Below are 26,287 nucleotides of genomic sequence, written 5' to 3' on the forward strand. Positions count from 1 at the left end.
CCCGCGTGCCGGGGAAGGCGAGGGAGGATGCGGTGAAATCGGGTGTGTGCTGTGTGCTGGCTGGTGTTACTAATCACAGAATGCATCTTTCTAGTAACCCTCCTTAGGTCGCTCCTAATCGTGATGATAACTATGATGCATTTTCCAGCATTTTTGGGTCTTAATTCCAGAGGTGGTTTATTTAGGAAACATACCGTACCTTTGCAGAGACTTGAAAATGCACAGGCTTGTTACATGTGAGAGTGTGTAAGTTCAGTATGTCCACTTTCATGTCTTTCATACCCACAAAAATAGGATCTACTGATTGGTGCTTAGGATTACAAGGATGAGAGACCAAAGAGATCCTAAACCAAAGTTCAGGATCATCAGCACTTTGGTTTGATAGTCTTAATTTTACAAGAGATAAAAATGGGGGATGACAGTTTGCAGTTGAAAAATGTAGGTGACAACTAATGCTATTTTTTTGTTTGTTGGAAGACAAGGAGAAAATACCATAAGTATGAAGACTCCCGGGATGCAGTAATTCATTGCTCTGTTTTGCCATTTTTTGGAGCAAAGAGAAAAACTGGGTTTTTTTTTGAAAAGGTGTTGTAAGTTTGCATCATTGTTGCAGATGCACAGGTTTATGCTATTTTTAAAATAATTTCTTGGGTGTTTTTTCCTAGAAAAGCTGTATTATATTGCCTTCAATTATAGGAGCTTTAGATTTTGGCTTGGACTAGTGGATACCTCTTGAATACAGCTTTATCAGACTGGGCCCTTGAAGAGGAGAGGTCTATTATTTTATTCTCTAGTGCTTTATTAAGCCAGGTGTTTAAGAGGGGCTACTGCTTTTGATGTTTATTCTTTCCTGAAACCATTAAGGTATGCTACAATCTTTATTCAGGAAAAAAAAATCTAAAATCAGAAGAGGTCACCCAGTATCTTCCCAGCTGTCCATTAAGTGGACAAATTTGTAGAGCAACCAAATGCAATAGCAAGGTGTTTGTTGTACTGTTTTGATGTACTGTTTATGACATTGACATGGAAATTGAAGGAAATTATTTCCATTCTTGGTAGTGTGAATGAAACTTACAAATCGTGCACACAGAACATGCCATGTATTGAATAATGTATTGAACACTTGGGAAGCTTCATCAAAACAACCCCAATGCTGCAAACCAGGGAAGGCTGCAAATTCAGAACTGTCAGTTTTTGAGATGCGCAAGGCTTTTTAATGGGAGATAGTGCCAATTTGTGTTTGACTTGGGTGCTCTGACTGGGACCTGATGTGACTTGTAAGAGCAGATCTTTGTGTGCTGACAAGTATTTGGTGGATGGAGGAGGAGTTTTTCAGCTAAAGTTAAGAAAGCTTCTACTCAACCATGTGTGAGATACTCCCCAAACTTTTAAGGAGAACCTCTCACCCCCTCTCCCCTTGTGTCTTTCATGTAAGGTTTTGTAAGTGTGGTAAACAACTGCAGAGAAATGAATTTGTTGGACAAATGTAACAAACAGCATTTCTGTCTTTAATATCAATAATCCAGTGTTTATTTAAATGTCGGTAGTTGGTAGTGTGTGTGTGTGTGGTAAAAAAGGCCTTCTGAGATTCAGAAGACAGAGATACTCCATTTTCACTGATCCAGCTTGTAGCTTGAGAAGTATTTCCTTTGGGGCCACTTCTGATTTATGTAGCCCTGTTGTTTCCAAGCCTGTAACATGCCCTCAGCAGTGCCAGTGCAACAGTGTGCACAGCTGCAGCGAACCATTCTGGATTGAATTCAGATCTCTTTGTTTGCCATACATTTGCACGAGTCTGTGGTTGGGAGAGGCTAAGCTGCTCTAGTGTTGAAAGAAGTCCTTATCAAACTGTGACTGCAGCAGTTAATCACTGTACTGACCTGAAGGCCTTTGAAAATCTGGTCCTTTGCAGTGCTTATAGTTCCGATGTGCATACGATTAATGTTTGCACTTTCTCGTGAGTTACGCAAGAATGTGAGAATGACTGTACTTGGTCACATTAAAGATCCCTCTCGCCCAGTATCCTGCCTCTCCGAGCTGCCAAGAACAGATGCTTGGAGAAGAGTATAGTGTATATTGAGGAAATGCCTCTCCCAGCCTCCAGTAATTTGTGGCTCATAGGTTTCCGGAACTAGAGGTGATATTTGTTTTTAGAGCCCCCAGTGGGTTTTTTCTTCTATGAATTTGTCCAATCAGTGTTTGAAGTCATGTATGCTTGTAGCATCCACAACATCCTGTGGCTGAGTCGTAGGGCTTAAACACATTTTGTGTGGAAAAAACACTTATTTTTGTTTGCTTTTAAACTTTCTGCCTGCTTGGTTTCATGCCTTGCTTGTTACTTCTTGTATTGGAAGAGGCAGTGAAAAAGAGAACCCATGTTATTCTGTGTGACTTACGGGTTGATGACTTTTTCTTTTATTTACCATCCCTTGATTGTGACTTTTCCGGAGCCATTTCAGAAAGAAGTGACTACCCCTTTCATTGTCCTTGCTGTCTTCTTTGCACCTCTTGCAGGTGTGTTCCTGGTTGGAGACAGTGATGCAGGAATCCAAGGAATGGCGTTGGGTTACAATAACCAGGAGCAGCTACAGTATTTCAGCATATGCCACCCAGTAAACTTATATGGCATATTCGGTTTCATTCTTTAATCTTCTGCCTGCTTTTTCTTGACAATCTTTAAGAATTGAGTAGACACTTCTGTGGAACTTTGATAACTCTAGTCACTCTTTTAAGCAGTAATAACTAGTTCAGAATTTGTCATTGTGTACGTATTGTGTTTTTTTTTAATACTGTGCATCACTTTACATTTACCTGCTGTTTTACAGCCCACTTAAGCAGTATCATTAAAGTCTTCTTCAGATGTCTGGCCATTGCTTTTGCAACCTTGAATAACTTTAAGCATTGTCAGCAAACTCTGTCACATAAGTGTCAAACTTCTTTGCTAGATTTTGCTTTAAAGTATGGAAGGTGTTAATTCCAGAAGAGATCCTTGCGAGACTCCACTGGTGATCCTTCTTTTTTTGGGAAAAAGGCCAATTCCTCCAACTTATTTCCTGTTCACCCATCATTAATTCATGACTAAATTGTCTTTCTTACCCTGTGACAGTTTAGTTTCATTGACTGAGGGCGTCTTTGTCAAACACAGCCCACTTGGATTTCCATAAAGGATTAGCTTAATCATTGTATGTTTGCTGACTGCACTGAAGGAGAAAAATGGGAAGTTGAGGTGAAAGTGATTGTTGCTTATGAATGACTGTCACCCTCATCCAGAGGCATTTTTCAAGCACTATCTGTTTCCATATCATGCTGACATAAGTAGTTTTAAATGCTATGATATTTGTAATGAAAGATTTCACATGGATGATAAGCAGTATTTGTCAGAGCTGCTTTTATTAGCATTTTCTACTTCAGGTAGAAGACAAAGTCCTCATAGAAAGGATTCTTCATTTTCTAGAAGAGATGGCTGTAAAGGTTTATGATGGAATTGTACAAGACCGTGGTTGGTCTGCAGAGGGTAGGTAGCAAACAGCAACTCACTGTATCCTCTGGTATCAAGTGATGACTCAGGCTTTACAAGAGGTGAATCTTCATGCTAAAGGTAATACGTGTATTTTCTATTTTTTTTCCCTCAAGGGATGTAATAGATGCAAAGGAGGAAATTAGGAGTGAAGATTATTTAATAGGTAGACTGGATCCACCTGAGGAAAACAACTGAAATCAGCTATGATCTAGGAGAACATTGGAGTGGGGCAAATGCATTATGCTTCCTTTCACTTGTCCGGGTGGAATGTCTTTGTTATTTTTTTTCCATGAGGAGTGGGTGTTAATGTGTCCCTAACAAATCTAAATGCTATCTTCCTCTGAAAGCAGAGGGACAATAAACAGATGTGAGAAAAACTGAAGTACTGTGGCAGATCTAGTGGGATGGAGGTTGAGAGTCAGAGAGTAAAAATAGAGAATACTGAGCATCACTGAATGACATTTTCTGCTCTAAAGGCATGCAGGGAACTAGTGAGTGCTACCCAGGGGTGCTTGCTTGGAGATGTGACAAGGTGAGGGAACAGAAGCAGACCCCATCAATTCTGACTAGCTTCCCTCTCTTGCTGTGGGTGCCCAGGGAAGGATTTATCAGTAGATTCCACGACTTTGTGGCTTTGTTAATTAATGAGAGATGGAGGGGGAAACAGTAGCAGAATCTCAACAAGGAGTCTAAGGGGCTGGTTGAGGGGACTGCAAGTTGTAGAGGCAGGATTTTGGGGTAGATGGACCATTTGTTGTGTATAAAGTTAAATTCAGCTGCTGCTCATGAAGAGCTGGACTGAAATGTTTGTAAACCTGAAGGCTCCCCTGCTGTGTCTGTTTGTTGTATAGGAAATGTTCAGCTGATGCCAGCAGGAAAACTGCAAACATAATGCAGAGATAGGCCAAGAACCTCCTTAGTCCAACTTAGTTTTGTGTTGGAGAGCCCCTTCTATAGGGCAATCAGTGCAGTGGGCTACCTCCAGCTCTAAATTTTTACCTACCTGAAGATCCTGTGTGTTCCTCAGCCAGTACATTTAGTAATTTCTGCTTGAAAAAAACTATTTCATGATCTTTGAATAAGCTGACTTACAATCAATTCATTTAACAATGACTGTCTCTTGAACTGTAGTGCTACAAGCTTTCTGAGAGTAACAAAAATACTCCTTTTTCTCCACCTGTCTTTGAAACCTTGTAGATCTTTTATGTCCCAAGCCAAAATGGAATACTGAGGTTATCCAGTGTGATTGCCCCACATGGGCAGTCTTTGGAGCTTTCCTGGAAGATAAATTAAAACATCTCTCTGAGAAATTGATCTTATCTTAGCATTAGATCATGGTGTGTTTGTCACCTCTTCTTAAAACTCAGCCAATGTTTAATTATTCCTGCTGTTAGAAAACCAAATGACATCTTATTTCAACGGTTGTTTTGTCTAATGGCCAACTTTCAGCTGTGGAATATGCCTGTGCTAGCACAGGCAGTAAAAATTCTCTACTATCTGATCTCTTTTCCATGTAGAAGTACTTGAAATGTAAAATTGAGCTTTGGTTGGAACAGAAGACACTGAGTTCTTTTGCTTCTAGAACTCTGTGCTTTTCCCTCTTGATTGTTCTTGGAGTGTGTGCCAAACCCAGGTAATATTCTGGCAGCAGCCTGGAATAGTGTGATCACAGACAAGCTTCCTCCTTCACTATGTTTGATACTTGTCTTTTTACAATTTTGGGGATTGCATTGCCACAGTTGGGTGTGTCATATGAGAGAGGGTTTTGTAACGTTATGCATATGTGGATATTTCTCCTCCATCTATGAGTAAAATCATGCAAATTGGTCCAAGACTACTTATAAACGGTAGGCTAGAAAGCTTATTACTCCTTTCATGTTGTCATTATATTTTGCTTCTTTTTTTTTCTTGGAAGGAATAGCAAAGGATCTTTTCCACTGACTTCTCACCCTGTTCTTTTTTGGAAAGCACTCAGTGACCAGCAGGGAAAAACTGGCCAAACCCCAGAGTGCTACTCAGATTTATTTTGTCTCCACAGCTGCAGAGAAGCTGTTACCATGCTTTCCTTGCTGCGTGGCAAGCCTGGAAACTGAAGAGATCTTTCTTTTTTCCTAATTAGAACTTCTGTGCTTCAAATATAATAAGTTTTTTCTTTTCTTTTCCCTCTAGGTGACATCAGTGCTAGTAAAGGCAGTATCCTTGTTGTGATGAGCCCTCTATGTAGACTGCAGAACAGTTTGATGTCCTTTGGTTATTTCTACCATGAGTCTTCCCTTTTGATTGACAAGTGAAGAATAAAGCTTTTGGAGTTCGATTGGCACTTTGCTTCTCGGTTTTCTCTACAGATCTGTTGCAGCTCCCCCAGCCATGGGCCCTGTGAGTAACAGCTCACAACACTCAAAGCTGTTTTTTATAACTTCATGTCAAAACCTACAAGCTGGGATGCAACTTAAGAAGATGGAAGTTTATTTAAACCAAATCAAATGGACTTATTGCTAGCAATGCAGATTGCATTTGCAGTCAAGTGTAGTTTTTACTATTCACATTACATATTCCATAAAAGCAAATATAGGTTAATCATAAACAAGTATGTTCCGTAAACATCATTGCCCCTTCTTATCAAAGGAGAGATGGAGTGCTGCTAACTTCTAGAAGATCAGGAATCATCTGTTTACTTAAATGCTTATTGCCACCTGTTCTGCGACATTGTTGTTTAGGGTTGATTTTAGGATAGTTCTGACTTGTGCCTCTTTTTTCAAGGGAGCTAAAGAAAGTTCCTAAGGAGGACATTGGTAAAGACTCCTAAATTACAACCTGTGGTTGTAACTTGCCATTAAAAACTCAGTTACTATTTGCGGACCTCAGACTTCCTTTTCTCATCTTCCTTTGTTGCTGTTTAGCTGTCTTTTTTATGACAGGAAGAAAGCAAAAAATAAGTGCTCTTTTCTAATAAAAATATGCACAATTCTAGTCTATGGAGCTTCTAATATGGTTAACCAGAGTGCATGGTTGGCTGGCAGGCATTCTTACTTATCCTCAGACTTTATTTTCTGAAGTTTATTCCCTTCTCTATGGAGAAATAAAGGTAATGAAGAAACCACGGTGTAGCTGTGGAGGAATCAGCTGTTCTCTTATAGCATGCATGGTTCTCTTTGTTTTCTTCTGTGTCCTTTTTCTGAGGAGGCAGGAAAGAAACCAGAAAGAACAAACCTGTCAGTGCCCCATAGGTGTGTCTCACTGCCTACCATAAACTGATTCTTGATCAGAAGTAGCCAGAAGCTACTTCTGCCTGACTTGTTCATCAGCCATGGTTTTGCCTTTCTGTGTCCTCATCGAACAGAGATGGCAGCTCCTGGTGACCTGTTCCTCTGAGTTCACTTGTGTGTTCATGCTAATATTTAAAAGTATGGGGCGCTGAAAAAGTGACTGAGGGAAAGAGTCATCTAAAAGCAGGCAAAGTGGAATAGAATCAGGGGATCAATTCTGTAATGTGCTTATTAGATGATAATAATAGAATTGAGCCAAAAGATAAGTCCAGATGCAGAGGAAAGGGATGTGGAGTCAAGTGACAGATTCTGCAATGGGCTTGTTAGGTAAGAGCAGAATGGCACCAGAGGGTTGATGGCACTTCTCTAGCCTGAGAAAAGAGAATTGTCACTTCTCTCTGAGTTGAGTATTAATGGGCAAATCTCTTTTGTGTAAATCAATAACTAGGTAGGCATTGCATCAGCAGCTTAGATGATTCAGCTCGCCCATGTGGGACTTCGATTTCCTGTCACAAGTGAAGAGTAAGAGCAAATATTGTATTAGCCACATTAATTTCATATCTTGCATATTAGAATAGCTAAGCAGGCAGTGGAGAGATTCAGTACAATGCATTTCTTGTCCAAAAGTGGAATAGAAGTGAAGGAGCCAAGAGAATTCTTCTATCAGAAGTGCCTGGGTTTGGTGTGGCACTGCTTGTCTTTAGAATAATTATTAGCCTTAAGGGGAAAGCTGCTGCTACTTACTGTTTGTTACAGAGCACTTGAGGATATCAGTGGGGTGCTGTCCAAGGCTGGGATTAGGCAGCTGCAAAACACTCAAAGATTTTGGATATATTCCTGACTGGATGCTTTGGGAAACCAAGCAATATATCCAAATGTCTTGTGTTGGAGGAATGGGTACTTTACACCTAGTAGTTGACTTCTTGAGCAAGCTCATCTGCCTTCTTGCAGCACAGAGTGTGAATGTTGTCCTGCTTGTCAAGGTAGTTCTTGAGAGTCTCTAGAAAGGGCAATTCTTTATTTTTCTCTGATACATATTTTTTATTGCCCATGCTGCCTGCCATAAGCCAACATAGCTTTAGTGCTTATAAGAAATGCAGTGTATTATTGTAGATGTGAAATAAAAGTTTTTTTAAAGTCTTATTTAATTCCTATTCATGGAAGCTGAGTAGCTGAAGCTAATGAAGCAGTGAAGACCACCAGGCTGGTGAACTATTTGAGACTAAACCAAAATCCTTTATCACCCAGTAAGACTTGGTTCCTCAAGAACCACAATAGATAAATGAACAGGTCATACAGAGTCTCAGTGATTTCATTTCCACATCAAATAATGATGTGCTGTGGTTAGTGTATTTTTGTAGTGATGTAGTACTGTTTGAAGCCTGGTGAAAATGCTGCTCTTTGAAGTAAGAAACCGAGTCCATGTACACTCAAAAAAACTACCTTTGAAACCAGATTTAGAACTTTTTAATTTGCTCTTCCTCTAAGCTGTGTTTTCTGTGAGGTTTTTATTTAACTTACATCTTAGGTCTCACGAACCCTAAATCTAGTAATCTGTCAGAAGTTATTTTCAAATGTTCTGTTATAAATGCACATTACAGTGCAGTGAGGGAAGAGGGTTCAAGATTGACAGCCTAGCAATAATTTGGAAGTCTAGCTGTCTAGCTTATAATTTTTTTGCTATTTGCAATTGCTCTAGTGTTAATGGAGTCCATTATGTACATGGAAAATAGGATGATGCTGTGTTTCTTTCCAGGAAAAAAATACTGTCTTTGCTCTTGGAGTTGCATCGTAAATATTTTCACTTTTTGTTATACATATAGTAAACACTTCTACCAATAAAACACATTCTAAACCCTTTTAGTTGGTCTGGATTTTTATGAATGTAAAAGCAAGACAGCAATTCAAAACATTCCATGTATGTGTTTAAATTTCCAGATGCAGATGGCTTCAACTGTTGAGGTTGGACTGGGGGGAGTGTAAGAATTTTTGAAATGTAATTTCTGATTCAGTTTCAGTCCACAAATGTCCTCATGAGCTGTCTATATAGGAAGATTTTCTCTGATGTTTTTTGTTATATGGTGTGACAAGTAATCTGCCATAAACATTCTCAGCTATTTGTAGCCAAAATAAGTTAATTAGTTAATTGATTGATACTTGGATAATTTTTGTCTTGACATTTACTGAGTCATGCTGTGTTCTGAAACTCTTGTAGGTATTTGACATACCAGCTAATTCAGCTAATGGTAAAAATACTTAACAAGAGTTATAATAAAACACTGATTTTCAGTACACTTCTGGAATGCACATTCTAGTATCTGCTCATTGTCCAAACACCCAGCAATCCATTCAGACAGATTTCCAGTGAAGTTTTTGCTTCTATGGGGCTCATTCATCTAGTCCTAACTTCCTGCAGTGACTCTGAGCTGTCTTGTGGAAATTAGCCCAATATACACTGTGTGTGTTTATCACTTGGATGTGTTAGCTGCCAGCACAACAGAATTAAAAACCAGTAATAGATTGTGTAGGTCCTGCCACCCCTGTTGAATTTCCCCTATGGGATTTGATGGAAGAGTTCTCAGAGCAGATTGTCTTCCAGGGTGGAAGAGACAGTACAGAAAGGTTACAGTGGTAAACAAATGCTGGCCTGCAGCATACTGAAGGCAGTTTTGCTAAAGACTAAATTATGTGTGCAGTTAGACCTAAACTTGAGACACTTTGTAGTGTTTTGTTAATCCAAACAAACAAAAACTAAGTGGAAAAGATACATCCACCAAGGAGTGAGGGGAATTCATTCCATGAGGTGAAAACTTGAGGAAACATTACAGCTGCATTTCAGGAAGCTTGAAGACTTCTATGAAATGCAATATTTGTCAGACTGATTAATTGATGCTCAAGCCTGTTTTCCTTTTATCCTTTAAAAATACAGCTGTCATGCTTTGAGCTCAATAATAATGATTTTAAAAACCTAGTTTTCTATTAGTTTTCTAATATGCCTGTTTGGTACTATGTATAATGGGCCCTTGGTGCTGCTACCTCTGCAGGTTGTTTTCATCCCACTCAGGGTCTTACATGTGCAGAAGGACTGCACAAACACCTGAGTTAGACTCTGCAAATGGTTTTAGCATGGTTCCATGTTTCTAGGAAGGCTGTTTCCCTGTGCATGTGGAGTTCTTTTAGTGGGGCCTGTTGGGATAGGACAAGGGGTAACGGTTTAAAACTGAAGGAGAGTTGATTTAGGTTAGATCTAAGAAAGACATTTTTTACAAAGAGTGTGGTGACACACTGGAATAGGTTGCTAAGAGGTGGTAGATGCCCCCTCCCTGGAAGGGTTCAAGGTCAGGTTGGAGGGGATTTCAAACAGCTTGATCTAGTGAAAGGTGTCCTTGCCCATGGGAAGGGGGTTGGAACTGGATGATCTTTGAAAGTCTCTTCTAATCCAAACCAATATATGATTCTATGATTTCCAGATATCCCAGGTGCTAAACTAGAGATTTGCTCTCTTTGCATTCAAGGGCATACAGCTCAGAATGATCAAATTGCTTTTCCATGCACTCTTTCTTAAAAACAGTTTGTTCTTACAAAGCAAGTACACAAATGGCAAAACTGCCTTTGTCTTCTACGCAGCTTTCAGAGAATCCAACTTCACTAATGCAAGCAAAGTGTTAAACTCTAGGAAAGACAAAACTGGACAAGAGTGTGTAATGTCAATGTGGGGTGCTACTTGGAAAAAATGCACCCATAGACAGTGAAATAATTTCATGTCTAGCAATGTTTCTTTGATGTTTTTTCTGTTAATCTGGTAGTTGCATGTCCTCTGTTCACTGAGGAGTAGCAGCAGCTCTTCTTATGGCTGTATCTTACTCCAGTTTTATTGTAAAGGAGCTTTTATAATGCCCCAGAGCAAGGAAATGTCATCTCAAAAATGGAATGCCTAGTAATTAAAACAGGTTTATTAGTTGCTAAAATCACACCATTCGATACTTAGTGTATTTACAAGCATTTTATTATCATAAAAATAACATTTTAATATGGAACTTGAGAAAAGACACTTAGAAGGAAATGAGGTAGTCAGAACTGATGTCAAGTGTTCTGAACAGCCCCAGAAGATCAAAGACCGAATGAATAAATTAAAATCACTGTTTTAGAGAAAAGCTTATAAATGAGTTGTATGGTTACTGCAGTGACGGAAGGCATTTAGATGTTTAAGCATCCAAGCATAGATGGATGCAGTGACATATTAGTAGCAACTATGTTTTTATTAATTGACTTAATTTGGACCTGTGCAGTATGAAGGTGACAAAAATACGACCCTGAAAGTTAAATTATTCATTCATTTAGTTATTTGTATATTCTTTGACATTTACATTAATCCCTGTTTTTAGGACAGAGGAGATTCTGTTTACAGGGTTGTTTTGCCAGTTTAGCAGGCACTTTAGCAGAAGTGTCTGCTGACTCCAGTCTTTGTTAGAGCTCAAGGCACGGTGGTGTTCATAAACCTAACACTTGGGCATTGTTCCTGTTCTCAGGCAGAAGGGAAGAAATACGTCTTGTCCTTGAAAAAATTTCGGCTTTTGTTCCTTTGTGATGGAACTGTATTACACTGCTTGGTGAGGAGAAGCTTTTGTGCAGATTATAGAGTCTCCATTTCTTTGTGCAGACATTGATAAGAATTGTGAATTAGTTTATCTTTGACTGCTATTTAATGGGACTTCTATTAAGAGAAGCTAAGGACTAAGCATTTATTGTGTGTCCAAGGGTTGACTTAATTTCATTCAAGTCTGAAGCCTCTGGTAATTGTATTTACAGTTTTATAATAAAATAGTAATTTTTTTCCCTCTTCTATACATGCAGATCTGGTGTTGAATCTCAGGGAAAATTTGTTCTCAGGAGAACTTCACACAAGTGCTTCTTATTTTTGGCTCTGAATCGATCTGCTTATCTCATTTGCGGTAGGAAGTGAGAAGGTTGCAGATGGTTCATGGAAACAAAAATATTGATGCCAAAGGGTTGGAACTTTCACAAAATTTTTTTTTTTTTTCATACTGCAAATAGAGATCCTCCTCAGTGATAATAATACCAGATTAAATTGCATCTTGGTCTCTCTTTGTCATGTATATGAACAGATACTGTTCTAACTCTCAGCAGTCCACTGGTTTTTGTTACATTTTATTTTGCCAGAAACCTCTGTCTAACTACAGATGGTTTCACTACTACTACTATTCAGGTCATATCTGTGATGCATAAAAGAATCCTGGGCAAAAATATTAGTGTTGCTAAAGCAGATTCCTGTTGTGTTTTCTGGTTTCATACTTTTCTTTCTGCAATATTTGCTATTCAAGTGAGCTTTAACAGTTATTCTCAAGTCTTAAAATTGTATTACACATCTGTAAGTAGCCACTGAATGTCTGATTAGAAAAGTCCCTTGAGCTCACCTGAGTGATTCTCCACCAAAGTTCAGTTTATGAGTTACTTTCAATTTTCTTTGTAGGCAGCTTCATTTGAAACAAACCTTGGAATAGCAGTAGGGCTATTCCTCTGGCCTCCTTAGTCTTGGGACAGTTTTTTAAGGGCAATGTCTCATATGGACCAACAGATATTTTATTTGAGATTGTACTTCAAACATTTTTCTTTGGAAACTGCTTTTTGCAAAACAAGATTAGAACTCTGCATTATTAGTAGATAAGTAATTTTTATACAGTACACACATTTTAATACACTGTTTTTGTTTGCTTGTCAAACTTTGTATTTTCAGCTAGTATTTTGATTTAAAATTTATTTTATTTGTACCTTAGACATAGAGAAGTCTATATTGTTTTGGGTCAAGAATCAAATATTAATACAGATAACATCTCAGTTTTTCCAATGCAGCCTGGAGGTTCCTGTCTGAAATGTATAAAATCAGATGAAACTTTCTTCCTGGTTCTATTGCTATGAAGCAATTGTTTGTTTCTGTAAGTTGAATGAAGTTAAAACTTATCGCTAGGTTTTGTTCATCTCTGTCCCTAAAAACCCAGGGAATTTACATTCCAAATGAAAATTAATTAGATGGTAACATTTTAATGGGAATTCAACAGAATTTACTCAGGTATTAGGTATTTTATGTTGGTTCATTCTTTCCCTGTGAACGAGACAGTGAGACAATGTAATGTGCACAAAAACCAATATAGTTGGAGATCTGAAAGTTCCTAAGTGAGCATCAGTGTTGCAGGGAATCAAGGTGCCCTGTGGAATGCTCTGGTAAGTCTCCTTTTTGTAGCCAACATGAAATCATAGGTTTCTTTGCCTGCACAGATTAAAATGCAGCTGCTTCTGCTGCTTGCCTGGTTCCAGGAGCAGTTCCCCTTTTAGTCTGTCTCACAGCGTAGTTGTATTGAGGTGTTCAGTTCAGTGTTTTCTTTGTAATAAATATCTGAATAAATCTGTAAGGAGCTGACAAGCAAGGAAAGTTTTGTTCGCTAATGCTGTGTGTTATGGTCTTTAGCAAATCTAAATATTCACCTCTATTTAACCATGTAAAACCTAATAGACAAGAATAAAGAAGATGAATGAGTATTTGATAACACACAGGATGCTCAAGAGAACTTGCAGTAATCCTCGTCAGTGATGTTGGGACACATCACATGCTTGGCACATCATTTGAGTCTGTTGAAAGAAAATCTTCAGAGAGAAGGTGTTTTGATGTCTTATAAAATAAAATTTTATTACAAATCCCTTTTTGGGGGTCCTTTTTCTTTTAATCCTGACAGCGTATGAGTAAGGATGATGAATTATAGAGTTGTTTTGTTTTATCTGGCCAGGAGTTAATTTCCCTGCTCAATGCAACCTTCTAAGGTTTGCAATACTCATGCTAGAAGAGCAATGATAAAGGAATGATGTGGCCTTAATGCTCAGTGTCTTTGTTCAGACTGGTTTTGTTGTCAGTGTAGCTACTGAGCCTGGTGTGGGGTTTGGAGTCTTGATAGATTGATAGTGGTTTCTTTGAGCCTCTGTGAAGTCTGATACACACTTTGGAGGCTCTGTTTCTTCTTCTTCCCTTGATGAAATTCATTTGGCTTTAGGCATTTACAAGCTGAGTTCAAGAATTACTCTTCCCTTTTCGCTGTTGGGGAGATCTTGAAGTAGGATTGAATACTTTGTTTAAGCCATTTGTGTTTTCATGTAAGGACCAAACATTCAAGCTGATACAATTTAATCATCAATTACCTTCTCTTCTAGACTGTGGTTCCATTAGGAATAAAACGTTTCTGCATCTCAGTGGTCCTCTGAATGGGGCTAATAATGTACACAGTTGTAAATATTTACCTTTTCTTTATAACAAGCTTTTTCATGTGATCCTGCAGCTGGGACACTTCACAACAAAGTTAACAGTACTAACTTTCCTGATGAAACATTAAATCTTCTAATTTGTTAGTTCTAATCAAACATGCCCTGTAGTTGTTTCCTGAAGAGTTAACAAGAAAAAAAATCTCATTGGAAGAAGAAGATAAGGAGAGTGTATCTGGTAGTATAGGCTTCTGATACTGGGTCTTTCAGGGAACATTCCTTTTTTTTCTTGTTTGTTTGGCTTTAACTGTGGAATTTTTTTTTTAATATAGAAAGTTTTGAGTTTGTAACTTTTCTGTCATCTGTGTTTTAACTGCAGATGAGTGTACAGAGGAAGCTGTAGGTATTCAGAATGGTAAATGTGTGCATGATGTGTTGAAAACGTCACTGTGGCAAATAACACTTGGCTTTGCAGTCATTTTGAAAACTTAATATTGACACTAAATTAAGTTTATGTATTTATTGTTGTAGAAATGTTGGAATTTATTGCAAAGTTCTTTAAATAAATCTACTACAGAGAAAAACAGTGAAGGACTCTCTCCCATCTTTAAAATACTGACACTTTTATATGATGTAATGCATTCTGTAAAGCTTTTCTCTGTTGTTGATGTCGTAGACCAATATATTATAGCTCCTAAGAGGCTGTGTTGATTTACTATAATTTTCCTTGATTCTGCTGTCTCTGACATTTTTCAGGGTGCTGCTGGCAAGTACACGAGTTAAGCACACACAGTTAAAAAGAGATTTAGTTGCAAATTCTTATTTAGCCTACAATTTTGGTCACGTGTGGGCTCACCCCAGCTTCCTGGTAAACTGCTGGCCCTCTCCTCCCAATGTGTAATGTCCAGACTAGAAAGTTAAGGCAAATTTCAGTGCTAAATACTAAAGCATAAATACTATGATTCCATTGCACTAATTGCTACTTATATACATAGATATTTGGTTTGTGATCTGTTCTCTAGGCTTTAATTTTCAGTGTATTTTAGAGTATATTAGAGCAGGCCTAATGACAGGATCACATTTATCTTTCATTAAGGGTATGCACACAGATTATATAAAGTGATGAGGAAAGGCTGAGAAGAAAAAGAATGCTTCTCAGATATGCACACAGCCCTGACACAACAGGCTTTTATCTTTTAAAGGACAAACAGTGCTGTGCTAAAAAATAGAAAGTGCAGCTTTCAATGTTGACTATTTTTGGTGCTTTCAAAAAATTCAGAAAGTATCAAGTTACCCTCAAGCTACATTGCTCATTGGTTATCTTCCAATAAGATATAGGATGGGCTAATAACAGTGAATTCTTGGCCAGTTTATTGTAACTAAATTTTCATTCTTCCTTCCAACAGTTTGCTAGGATTCACTTCCAGATGACCTAAGGTTGTTACGCTCATTAGGCTTCATAAAAAAGGTTTCTCATTTTTCTTATTAATGGATTTCCTGTTCATAGAAAACTTTTATGTAGATTCCCCACCCCCAGCTAACAGTTTAGCATGTTTTGACCTGCAGACTTGAATGTTTGTCAGTCACAACTGAGTGCTTTTGCTTGTTGTAGAGATTGTGAGGCAGTTTGTGTTTGATTTTATAACACAGTTACATGTAGGGAAGTGTCCTTTGCATGATCTGTTACATCCTAAATGTAGGCCATAAAAACAGGGCTTAAGAAGTTTTATCCCAGCTTTGGTCTGACGCTGATGTGTCAGTCTCATTGACTGTGTGATGCTTCACCTGGCTGTCCAAGGAAAACATGAATCCACATTTGCAGTATTCACCTGCCTTTTGTAGATTAAAGACCTGTGCTGTGCTGCTCTCTTGCAGCACTATTAAATGAACAATGGGGAAACAAAAGAGCTGAAAATCCTTGCAGTGGTTTATGTGCTTGTTTTTTTATTTCCTGCTTTAATTGCTTGGAACTTTTCCTGTGCAATGGAATGGAGAGGATGACTGAGAAGGTTCCTTGTAGCTGTATTCTGAAATCACCAGATCAGGATTTTAACAGGGGATATTAGTGTGATCAGGCAAATTGAGAAGCGCATTTAGCTTCTTGTCTTTTATCTGCAGCTCCCGTCACAATCTAGCTGAGTGTGATAACCCTGATGTGAGATTTCAGGCAAGAGGAACAGACTTGTGTGTTATTCCAGTATCAGAACTGTTTTAATGCTTTTTCTGTGCAAGTGTGGTAAGTGACTGAGCTGCGAAATGCAGAGCCTCTTGATAGTCAAGAAAAGCTTTGGCCATTCTTCTTCATATCCTGCTATTTCAAGTTACGTGAGCAAACTTTTGTGTACTTTTGTAGGGACTGACATCAATAATCTTTGCCTAGCAAATCAAGATTATGTGACGCTTTCATCTTGAGCCCTAAGCTTTGCAGGAATCAGCTGGCTGTTTGAACCTGATTTTTAGCTTGTGGCAAAAGCCACAAGCCCAAAGTAAATTAAGTTCTTTATCACATTTGAAAAGAAATGAATGGAGAGAGGCTCACAGTTCTTTTCACATGGTGTGAGCAAAGTGTTAAGTGCTTACTAATGCTTTCATCTCTAGAGTTGTAAAAATTTTTTCTTTTGAAAAGTGGAAGCGGAGTCCTTGAAATTATGGCAGTTTGTTCTATGTAATATATTCTTCAACCACTTGCTCTGATAGATTAATTTAGTGGTTTGAAAGCATGTAAGCAAAATTTTGCTCTATTGCTGCAAAGAGTTTCTTTATTCATTAATTTGGAATGTTGTGTAAGATTTTTGTGTTCTTTGTATGCATTGCTTTGGGGCAAGGACAGGGAAAGATCTCTTCCTCTAGGTTTTTTTCCTTCCTTGTTTAAGAGTGGTAATGTAATCTACTGCTGTTTCCATTCAGTTCATCTGTGATCTGCAGTATCAAAGCAGGGTTTTGATGGATGAGTGAAGTAAATTGCAGTCTTATGAAAGACAGCTCTATTGTTGTCAAGCTAAAACTTTCCCTCTTCATTGTTTGCTGACACAATATGGGCACAGCTTTTAGAAAATGAAATTTTAAACTGGCTGTGTTGCACTTAGCATTTTTTAAAACATAGTAGGCTGTCTCAGAACAGTCACTTTTTTTTTCTTTTACTCTTTTAATACCTGTTTTAAAAGTTAAACAGTATATAAACCTGCAGAATGTGATTGGAGACCCTTTCTTCCAGACATTTAACACCTATATAGTCTTCTGAATATTGCCCAAGTGTTTAATGTGCTTAACAAAAAAAGGGCTCATGAAGATTTTTCTATATGTAATATGTACCAAATCTATCTTGTCTAGAAGACAGCTTGGATTCTTTGGAGTGTGTGGGAAGCTGTTTTTACCTTTCTACTATTCCTTTCTTATCTCTGTGGTAGAAGTCCTGGTGGAAAGCTGAACCTGGGGACAGCTGTCATATGGAATGGCTTTTTGAGAAGTAGCTTATGCCATTGGGCTGACCTCAAAGGTGTGTGTAGGCAGGTGTTGTAGCAGATCAGATACTGTGGTAGGAGTAGGTTTGCCCTTCATCTGGAGAACTTTTGATTTAGATATTATCAGATCTACAAGACTTGTGTACTGTAACTCAAGAAGACACATTAAGGATTTGTAATTATTTTTGCCAATAAAAGGAGACTGTGCATAGAGGGAAAAGGGGAGGGGTAGGGAAGTGGGCAGATTCTTTGCCTGGTAGGGGTATGTGAATATTTATATATTGTGTGGAGAAAGAGAGGTGTGAAATACAGAAATTGCTTGTAACATGACTTAGAGTACTTTTGTTTCTGACTTGCCTTTCTTTACCTGGTGTCCTAAGTGAATGAATGTTCTTATTTGGTTGCAGTTCACTGAGAAGGACTGCTGAGAGGTGTATATGTGTGTGTTTGTATGTGTGTTGAAGGGGAAGTGAATATACACCTGCAGGGGAAAAACCAAAACAGCAAAACAAATGAAACCTCCAAAACACCAACAAACACCCCCAAAACTTTGAACAAAGAAGTCCCAGTCAGAACACTTCCCTTCAAGTTAGTCTTTGACGTTGTAATTTTAACTGCTGATGATGTGCACGGGGCCTTTCAACACATGACTAGTTTCAGGGAAGTAGCTGCATACTGAAGGATGCTGGGAACATTTGGAATTGAAACATAAAGGAGTGTGAGAGGGTAGGCTGGATGAGGTTCTTAAGTCATTTGTTTGTAACCTGGAGTGCCCATGTTCGTGAGTTCTTTTCTTTTTTTGAGGTGTGGTAATTTCAGACTGTCACGGGTGGTAAATGTGCCAGATTTCAGACATTATAGGTATTTAGGACAGGCCTTAATAAAAGTGTGTGCATGTTTCTGTGTGTCTACTTACAGTCATATACACGGATGTAACCATGTTCTGCCATCCTGAACAGAAGCAGCAAAGACTCTCTGCCATTGGCCTCTGCAGCTTTTAGAGTCCCCTGTGCTGGGGGACTGCTAATGCTGCAATTTAATATTATTTAGCTTACTCCCAAGTACAAAGAGAAAGACAGGTAGGTGCCTTTTCAGCTCTCCAAATGACAGAAAAGCAGAAGTGTAGGCTGCTGGAAATAAAGTACCTTTGTGGGGAAGGTCAGAGACAAATGAAAATGTGATGCTCTTTGCTCAAAGATGTGTATGAGGAACCATAAGGTTAAAAGAGTTTTTCAGCTCGAGCAGTTTTCTCTACCCCAGGTCATTTGTTTTTGATCCTCTCCCCACTCTTGCACCAACACAACTGTTTGCAGCTGTGTGGTGAACTGGGCAAGTGAACTGACCTGCTTTGGTACCCAGGTGTCTCTCGTGATCTGGTTTAGACACTGGCGACTGAAAGTCTGACCAGAACCAGAGAAGAAAATGTATCCAGAGCAGCCTGGGAAAGGTGCACTGCTGAAGCTGATGTGGAGCAAAGCATTGCTGTCCCTCAAACAATAACAAAGTTATTCAGTATTATGAGGTGCCAAAATATTTCATGATTAGAAGGAGATGGGGTCTAAGAAAGGTTGAGAATGAGTGACTCAGAGCTAAATGAGAATTCTATTTCAAATCCCAAATCAGTTTTTTTTCCTGTGTAAAACCACTTTATTCATCTCCTTCCCCTCCCCTCCTTTCCCCTTGAGGTTTTTAAAGTGTGTAGTCCTGGTCTGGATTTGACAGTTTGAGGCATAACACTGTAGACTGAATAGATTTGAATTAATGACTTTAGAAATAGATTTTGACTAGAATCTGCAAATTTTAATTAAAAACCATAACTAGTAAACTAGTTTTTGATTGAAACATAATTCAAAACTATGTTAAATTGTGTGGTAATGTATCATGCAGGGAAAGTTTATTTTCTGCCTCAGATGAGATTTTTATGAGGATAAGCATGGCTTGAAGTGCTGTACAGGCACTTGAGAGGCATTTGAAATCAAATGGAGGAGTCCATTAAAACAAGTTGAATGTTTCACACTGCAGAGAAGGGAGAACTTGAGCAGTTCATCTCTATGGGCTATAATGGAAAGTGTCACGTCTTCAAATCTGTGTCTGATAGCAAAGCTCATTGTTCTTCTTTGGGTGTGGAATGAGAGTTTGACACCTCCAGAACAATGAAAAGCACGAGGAAAGCACTGTGGCTGTGCTTGACACTGCTCTGCCTATGCTATTTTGACTGAAATTTTGCTGTATCCTGTGAAAGGAATTCACATGTGTGGGAGTGTTTCTGACATACATGTCTAATTTTGTTTGTAGTAATAACAAAGACATGACACAAAGGCTGATTGTTATCCTAATTATTATTTAGTTGTGCATATGGTCTTTGTAGAGCTGTAACTTATAATAGGAGTTTTGGGTTGCAATAGACATTGCAACAGTTTCTTTATAGGTATATTACTCACAGACTGGATGGAATAAAGATTGAAGAAGACTGGAGAAAGTACTTGTGCTTTAGCAGGAAATAGCTTTAATCAAAGCTGAGCCTGTTTTTTCAGTACCCTTTTCTCCTACATACTGCAAGAGAAAAAAGCTGCTGTAGCATATTTGCATTTTTCTGACTATTATTAATGGTATTTCGTACAGCAGTGGTGTTCAAGGACCATAGTTGACTGGGACCTTGTGATGTGCTTTCTGTGCAGCTATGGGGCACCAAAGAGGGGGATCTACAATGTTAAGTGGTGTTGTTTTGGTTCTTTTTTTGTGGGGGAAGTGGGGTGGGTGGTGGGGGCTGTTTCTTTGCGGTTTTTTGAGCGGTCTCCTTTATGCTTTGGAGATTGCGTGTTTCAGACGAGGATACTTGGCTGTCATTAACAAACTTCCACTTGTTTTTCTTTCTCCAGGAGATGATAACGGAGTCCACTCCGCTGCGTTGCAGGAAACTCAGCAATCCTGACATCTTTTCATCTGCTGGGAAAACCAAGCTCCACCGTCAGCTAAGTCAAGATGACTGCAAGCTACGAAGAGGTAGCTTGGCAAGTTCTTTGTCAGGTATGCCATTTTGTAAAGATAATATGACACTTCAGGAGTATTAAAGATGCAGCATTGTTGGCATAACAGTTGTTATAAAAAACACTGGTAAGTCACTGGTAAGGTGACTTCTTGTCGGCAGGGCATGCAAAATGTTATGTAAGAGAAAGGTGCAAAAAGAGATATCAGTAGAAAAGAGTGAAAAAGCCTGGATTAAGAGGAGAATTTTGTATATTGTCCAGAATGGAAAGTTAGAAGCTAAGATTTAATATGTAAAGTTAAAAAAATGGAATGGTGGAACTTCAGGTGGCACATTGATGCATTCTTGCCCCTTCCAACATCATCACTGAATGTAAGCTTGCCCACTTTGCCCTATTGTTTCTTACTGGGAAGCTGACTTTTTATATCATGTTTGAATTCCTGTTTAGTTTCTTTTTGTCTTCAAAAGAGCTGTAGGCAATTGTGATTCAAAGTAAAAATCTTGCTTACTAACTTGATGGTTTTTTCAGTTTGTGTAAAATTTGTTTTTTCTTGTGAAAACAATATTCAACCCTGTAATAGAATTCAGTTTGTCAGCTGTAGAACCATGGAGCGACCATAGGCAAGTAATTAGCCAAAATTGAACCAAGTTCAGTAGTTTTCTTTTTTTTCAAAGACTTTGCTAGTGGGCTAGGGGATGGTTTCACAACTGTTCAAAGCTGATATCAAAGTCTGTGGTGCTGGAATAGAGCACAGAGAGCTGCATGATCAGTCTAGAATGAAAGAGCTGATATGCCTGAATGCCACTGTTATTCTGTAGAGTTAAGTTGCAGCCCATTTCCTCCCAAATTAGGCTGTTTGCCTATTTGCATGTTAGTGCAAGAACTAGAAGAGTTCAAAATTCTCAGGTGGGAGGGAAAGAGGAAGAAGGTGAAACCACCTTTTTGGCATCAGCATGGGCTTGATTTACATGATTGCGAAAATACATCCAGTCCCAGTCCCTCATGTTTTATCAGAGAAAGATAAATATTTTCATGTTTGAAGTGTTAGGTGTAATAGAATTAAATAAGCAGTAAAGTATGTATGTTTTATTTTGGCTTGGCCTTGGCTTAGTGTTTTATTTGTAGTAAGTGGATAGTTTCTGAAAAATGGAAACATTCATAGTGTTTTGTATGCATGTAAGTTTGTTCCCCAAGGCAGGTTAATCACTAGAGGAGAACAGAAGTTTATGAACTGCACAGCTGGTGACTGACTGGGATGGCCTAAGTTTGTACTGTAGCTTTTTTTTCCCTTGAGTAAAAGAAAGCAAAATAAATAGGAAGAAGCAGGGAAAAGGGAAGGTCTGTTCTCTTTAAAGAATAATTTTCTGTTTGGAGATTGTAATTTCAGAACAGAGAATTCTATATTCTCCAGAACCTGTTGATTCATCTTAATGACTTTTCAATCTACTATGCCTGATTCAGGAAAGGGTAAAGAGCCCCAACAAGATCAGTCTGACCCAACTGGATAAAGAAAATGTACATGTTTAGATGTATATTTTCAGCGTGGGTGTTTGGAATGTGTGTAGAACTTGAGGCATGACAGGGAAAGGCTTTAGCCTAAAGTTCTGTCCTTAAAATGATTCCACTTAATTTTTGCAACAGAACTGAGTAAGTTTGAAGAGTGTAGGTGACTGTGCATACAAACTGGTTGGCTGAGATTTGACTCCTGATGGAATTCTGCCCTTCTGGATTCAGGTTTTGTGGAACTAAAAGGAGATATTGATAACTATATCTTATAGAGACTTAAATGAAGTTATTCTTGCTCTCGAGCGTGGGTAAATACATACATAAATATGGCCATGTACATTTCTGTAGTTTTAGGTCTCTGCAGACCTAAAATGAGTTATTGTATTTATGCATTATCTTGAAAATGATCAAGCCATGAAAATCATGTCCACAGCTGTAAGCAGCTTTAGTGGGACTGGGAAGAGGGTATTAATATGTTGTGTCTCTGTTTGCTAGAGTAAGTTGAGCCTGCTCATCTCTCATACACTTTGACTCATTCTGTTGGTGTGTACCTGGCCCATTGCTCGTAACTGTCACAGAAAATTAATGTAACCAAGTTAAAAAAAAAGAAAAAAAAAGACACCACTTCCACTCCCTGCCCTCCCCCAGCATCATGGCTGGTCACATTATGTGACAGTCTTCCAAAGACTGCAGCTGCTTTTATGGAATGAATGTAATAATTCACATCTAGTTCTCAGGTGAAGTTGAATTTGTAAATAGCTTTCTGCCTCTGAGAGAACAAGTCTTTTTCTATGGCATAGATGTGATTAATGGTGTAGACTTCCTGCTACGTACTGCAATAAATGTCTCAGTCCCCCTGTGATTCCTGAGCATGTAATAATCCATTGAATGCAAGAATCTTTACTATGCTTGGAAGGGGTGTGTTATTTAGTCCCACAGTCCTAATTTTAAGGAAAAGAGGTATTATCCACTCTGATTTTGCAATGGTGAAATTGAAGTACAGGGCTTGACTGACCAAACTTACAGAGTAGGTCATCTGGAAGCTAATAACTGAACCCAGATTCACAGACTTCTTCACTTACGAGTTTTTAACCACAGAAATAGCTTTCTACTCTTTTTTCTTTGTGAATGACATTGTACATAAAAGCAAGCTGTCAAGCTCCATGGAGTCAAAATATGACCTACTTTGACTTTGCTTCTTTCTCATTGCGGATATTTACTGCTTGACATTTTTCAAAAAGGAGTTTTGCATTGGCTAGAAAATACATATTGAGCAAAAAAACATCCATCCATGGTTCAAAGCAAGACAATATTTAAACATACACTATGTTATGTTAAAGCTGCATGAAATGTAGTGCTGAATGTCCTTGTGGCAGGAGAAGGTGGGGATGTGTAGATGACTAAGCTATTTAGAGGAGACAGTATTTTACAATTAGGAATGAATTTTCCTAAGAATTTTTAAAATGATACTAAAGAGATTTTGCCTCCTTTTAAGGCAGCCAATATTGTTTCTTTTTTAAGATGTGTGGAATATGGACAGTTATAAAGTGATAGTCTGGTTTTGCAAGGTTTTTGGATTTTCCCGTTATCTCATAATTTAAAGTAGATTTTTTGAAAATTCTTAGTTATCAAACATAATGAATTTACTGGTAGGGTGCTCTTACAAGTTCTAACCTACCAAAATCTTGAAATGGCTTTTTTTATTAAATGCTTTTACTTCACATGCAGTATTTGTTCTCAGCTTTGTACTTTGAACTTGCAGACTTGTTTAAAAACAAGCTGATGGTATTTTGATTTTATTTTTAAAGGAAAACAGCTACTTCCCTTATCAAATAGTGTCCACAGTGGAGTGGGCCAGACGATATGGCAGCCTCCTGGAGATACCTCCAACCTGGTCCGCATGAGAAATCAGTCTCTAGGACAATCTGCTCCTTCACTTACTGCTGGTTTGGTGAGTGAGTCTGGGAATACTTGTGGTGCTTTTGTGCTATAAAAAGTGATGTGATCCTGTGCTTTAGTTTGTACCTTGTTTTCCCTGCTCCTGCTCAGTGAGAGCAGCATTTTGTTCCTGTGGGACTTTTTAGGGTGCAAGGTGAACTAGGAAGAGAATATGTTCATCCTGCTTTTGACAGAAAGCAGGAAAAAAGTGTCTGTTGAAGAATAATTTCTTTTTGGGGACATTTCTTCTCAATGTTTCTTAAGTTCCCTGATACCTGAAAGAAATATCACTGAAAGTCTAGGACAAGTGAGCATAGGAACCCAACCATTTCAAACAAGTTTAATTGGAAAGCAGCTTTCTGAGTAGCTACCTCTGCCTGTTTTCCTAGGGAATAGCTAGGGGATGAATCTGAAAGGGATAACTGTCCAAGGAATTGAAGAACTGGAAATGACATATGCTCTTCTTCGTGGTTTCTGTCAAAAGGTTTTGGTAAAGTGAAAGTATTTTTGAGGAATGTTGCATCTGTTAAATTATTATTTTCTAAGAAGAGAATATTCTGTATGGGGACGCACACTCAGGTGGCTACAGTCAAGTCTGAATTGCACGCAAAAAGGAACATATGTTTTGTTTGTAGATGTTCCTTATTGTCTCTAAAAATCTAAAATCACTGATGTGTGAGGAGCAGAAAAATACAAAGGTAGGAAAAGAGTTATTTTTGTGCAGGCATATATGTAACAGAAATTGTTGGTAGGTTAAAAGCAAAGTTGAAATGTTTTTTTGCTGAACATCTATAGAGTTACTTGTGTAACAAGTTTTACTCAAGTGAGGAGTTCTGGTGCATGCTACTTATAGAGCTGCAAGTAACTGGGTAAATTTATGTTACATTGTAAGACTGTTGAGAAGCAATGACCCCTTAAGTAAAAGGGTGTACCTTGGATATAGCTCTGAGAATTTTTTTGGGGTTCGTAGACAGTTTGGCACCACCAGGCTATGAAAGGAATCCTAAATCTTTAAGGTTCATTTGTGTTACAACTCATTTTGATTTCACAACGAAGTAACTGTAGTCTTGACATTTTCAGACATGTTACTATATTGAAATTCTTCTGATTTGATTTAATTGTATTGCTTCTTAATTTGGTGCCTGTTCAGTGTTTGCCTTAAATTTATGCTCTCACCAGTGGTTCTAAATTCAATTATAACAGAAAGGGAGAATGCTCATATGAACTTGGCCTGTAAGTATTTATCTGATGGGGATTAGAAAAAGTAATATGTTAAAACACAGGCCTGTTCTCTAGAGGCAGATAAATGCCTTGAAGCTTCATAGCTTAGGCTAATGAAAATAACTGTGCTTTAAAACAAAGCATTAATTCTCAGATATTTAATTGGGAGTACTAGGTTTTTGCTTAACAGCTGTGTGCAGCTCAGCAAGCTGCAGATGTTTCCATGTTACAATTCTGCGTATTACTCATATGCTGTGTTTTCAGTTTGTTATGGCAGTGTTTGTGCTGTCTATCAAATGTTCTGACATGCAACACAATGCCAACGAGTTATTTTAAAATAATTTAAAATTCTCTGTTTCTTAAGTAAAGCAGAGAAATGAATCTCTAAATCCAGTCTTTGTCCCTCTGTGATGGTGTTTAGGTGTTGAACTATACGGTCACTTTCCTATCTCTATATTCTATGATGGGCTGTTTGTTCGTTACAGTTGCAGTTAATTAAGTCTAGACATTAAACATTTTTATATGAAGTGGGTTTCAAAAGCAGTGACTAAAGAACATCACAAGATGAACATCTAATTAAATGCAGTGAGTCCTGGGATCTTGGAGCTAGTTACATGTTTGCAGCTGTTTTAATATGCTTGTGGTATTGAAATAATTCACAAATTAGAATAGCAAAAGGTCTCTTGCCAGTATAATTAATCTCCTTTGAAGAACAGCTCTATTAAGAGATGAGTAAGTTCAGTAATGCAGAGTGTCATTTTAATATGCCAGCCTTGACTGCTAGAGCATTTAATTCTTCTATTATTTGTTATAATACAGTAGTTAGATGTCTAGAGAGAAGTGGAGTGTGATTTAGGAAAGCCAGGAAAGCTGTGTGCATTGTTTCTGCTCCCTCTTTCTGGCACTGCAGGTATCAGTAGATTTTCCTTTGCTAAATTGCTTTGTGGCATTCAGTAATGTGGTTTTTTGCTTTTTAACCACTACTAATCATACAGAGTGTTTACTGCACTTAAATTGCATTCTTTTCCTCTTTGAAAATACTTTCAGGGCAAAAAGATAAGTTAACAATAGCAAATCTACAGAAATTAGTCTTCAGCTTTTTAAACAAGACTGATAGCTAGG

General features: G+C 38.2%; 1 protein-coding gene across 4 annotated transcripts in view; it reads left to right on the plus strand.

The window, feature by feature from the left end:
• The window catches only part of MAST2 (microtubule associated serine/threonine kinase 2), a 188,620-nt gene that overhangs the window by 546 nt on the left and 161,787 nt on the right, over positions 1-26,287 (plus strand). For all 4 annotated transcript variants that reach the window (XM_032117309.1, XM_032117303.1, XM_032117304.1 and 1 more), the window contains exons 2-3: positions 20,393-20,540; positions 23,815-23,957. In XM_032117309.1, the coding sequence (XP_031973200.1) occupies positions 20,393-20,540; positions 23,815-23,957 (291 nt within the window). The remainder of the gene's footprint in view (positions 1-20,392; positions 20,541-23,814; positions 23,958-26,287) is intronic.

The sequence above is a fragment of the Corvus moneduloides genome, chromosome 9 (genome assembly GCF_009650955.1).
Source record: "Corvus moneduloides isolate bCorMon1 chromosome 9, bCorMon1.pri, whole genome shotgun sequence".
Classification (NCBI taxonomy): Eukaryota; Metazoa; Chordata; class Aves; order Passeriformes; family Corvidae; genus Corvus; species Corvus moneduloides.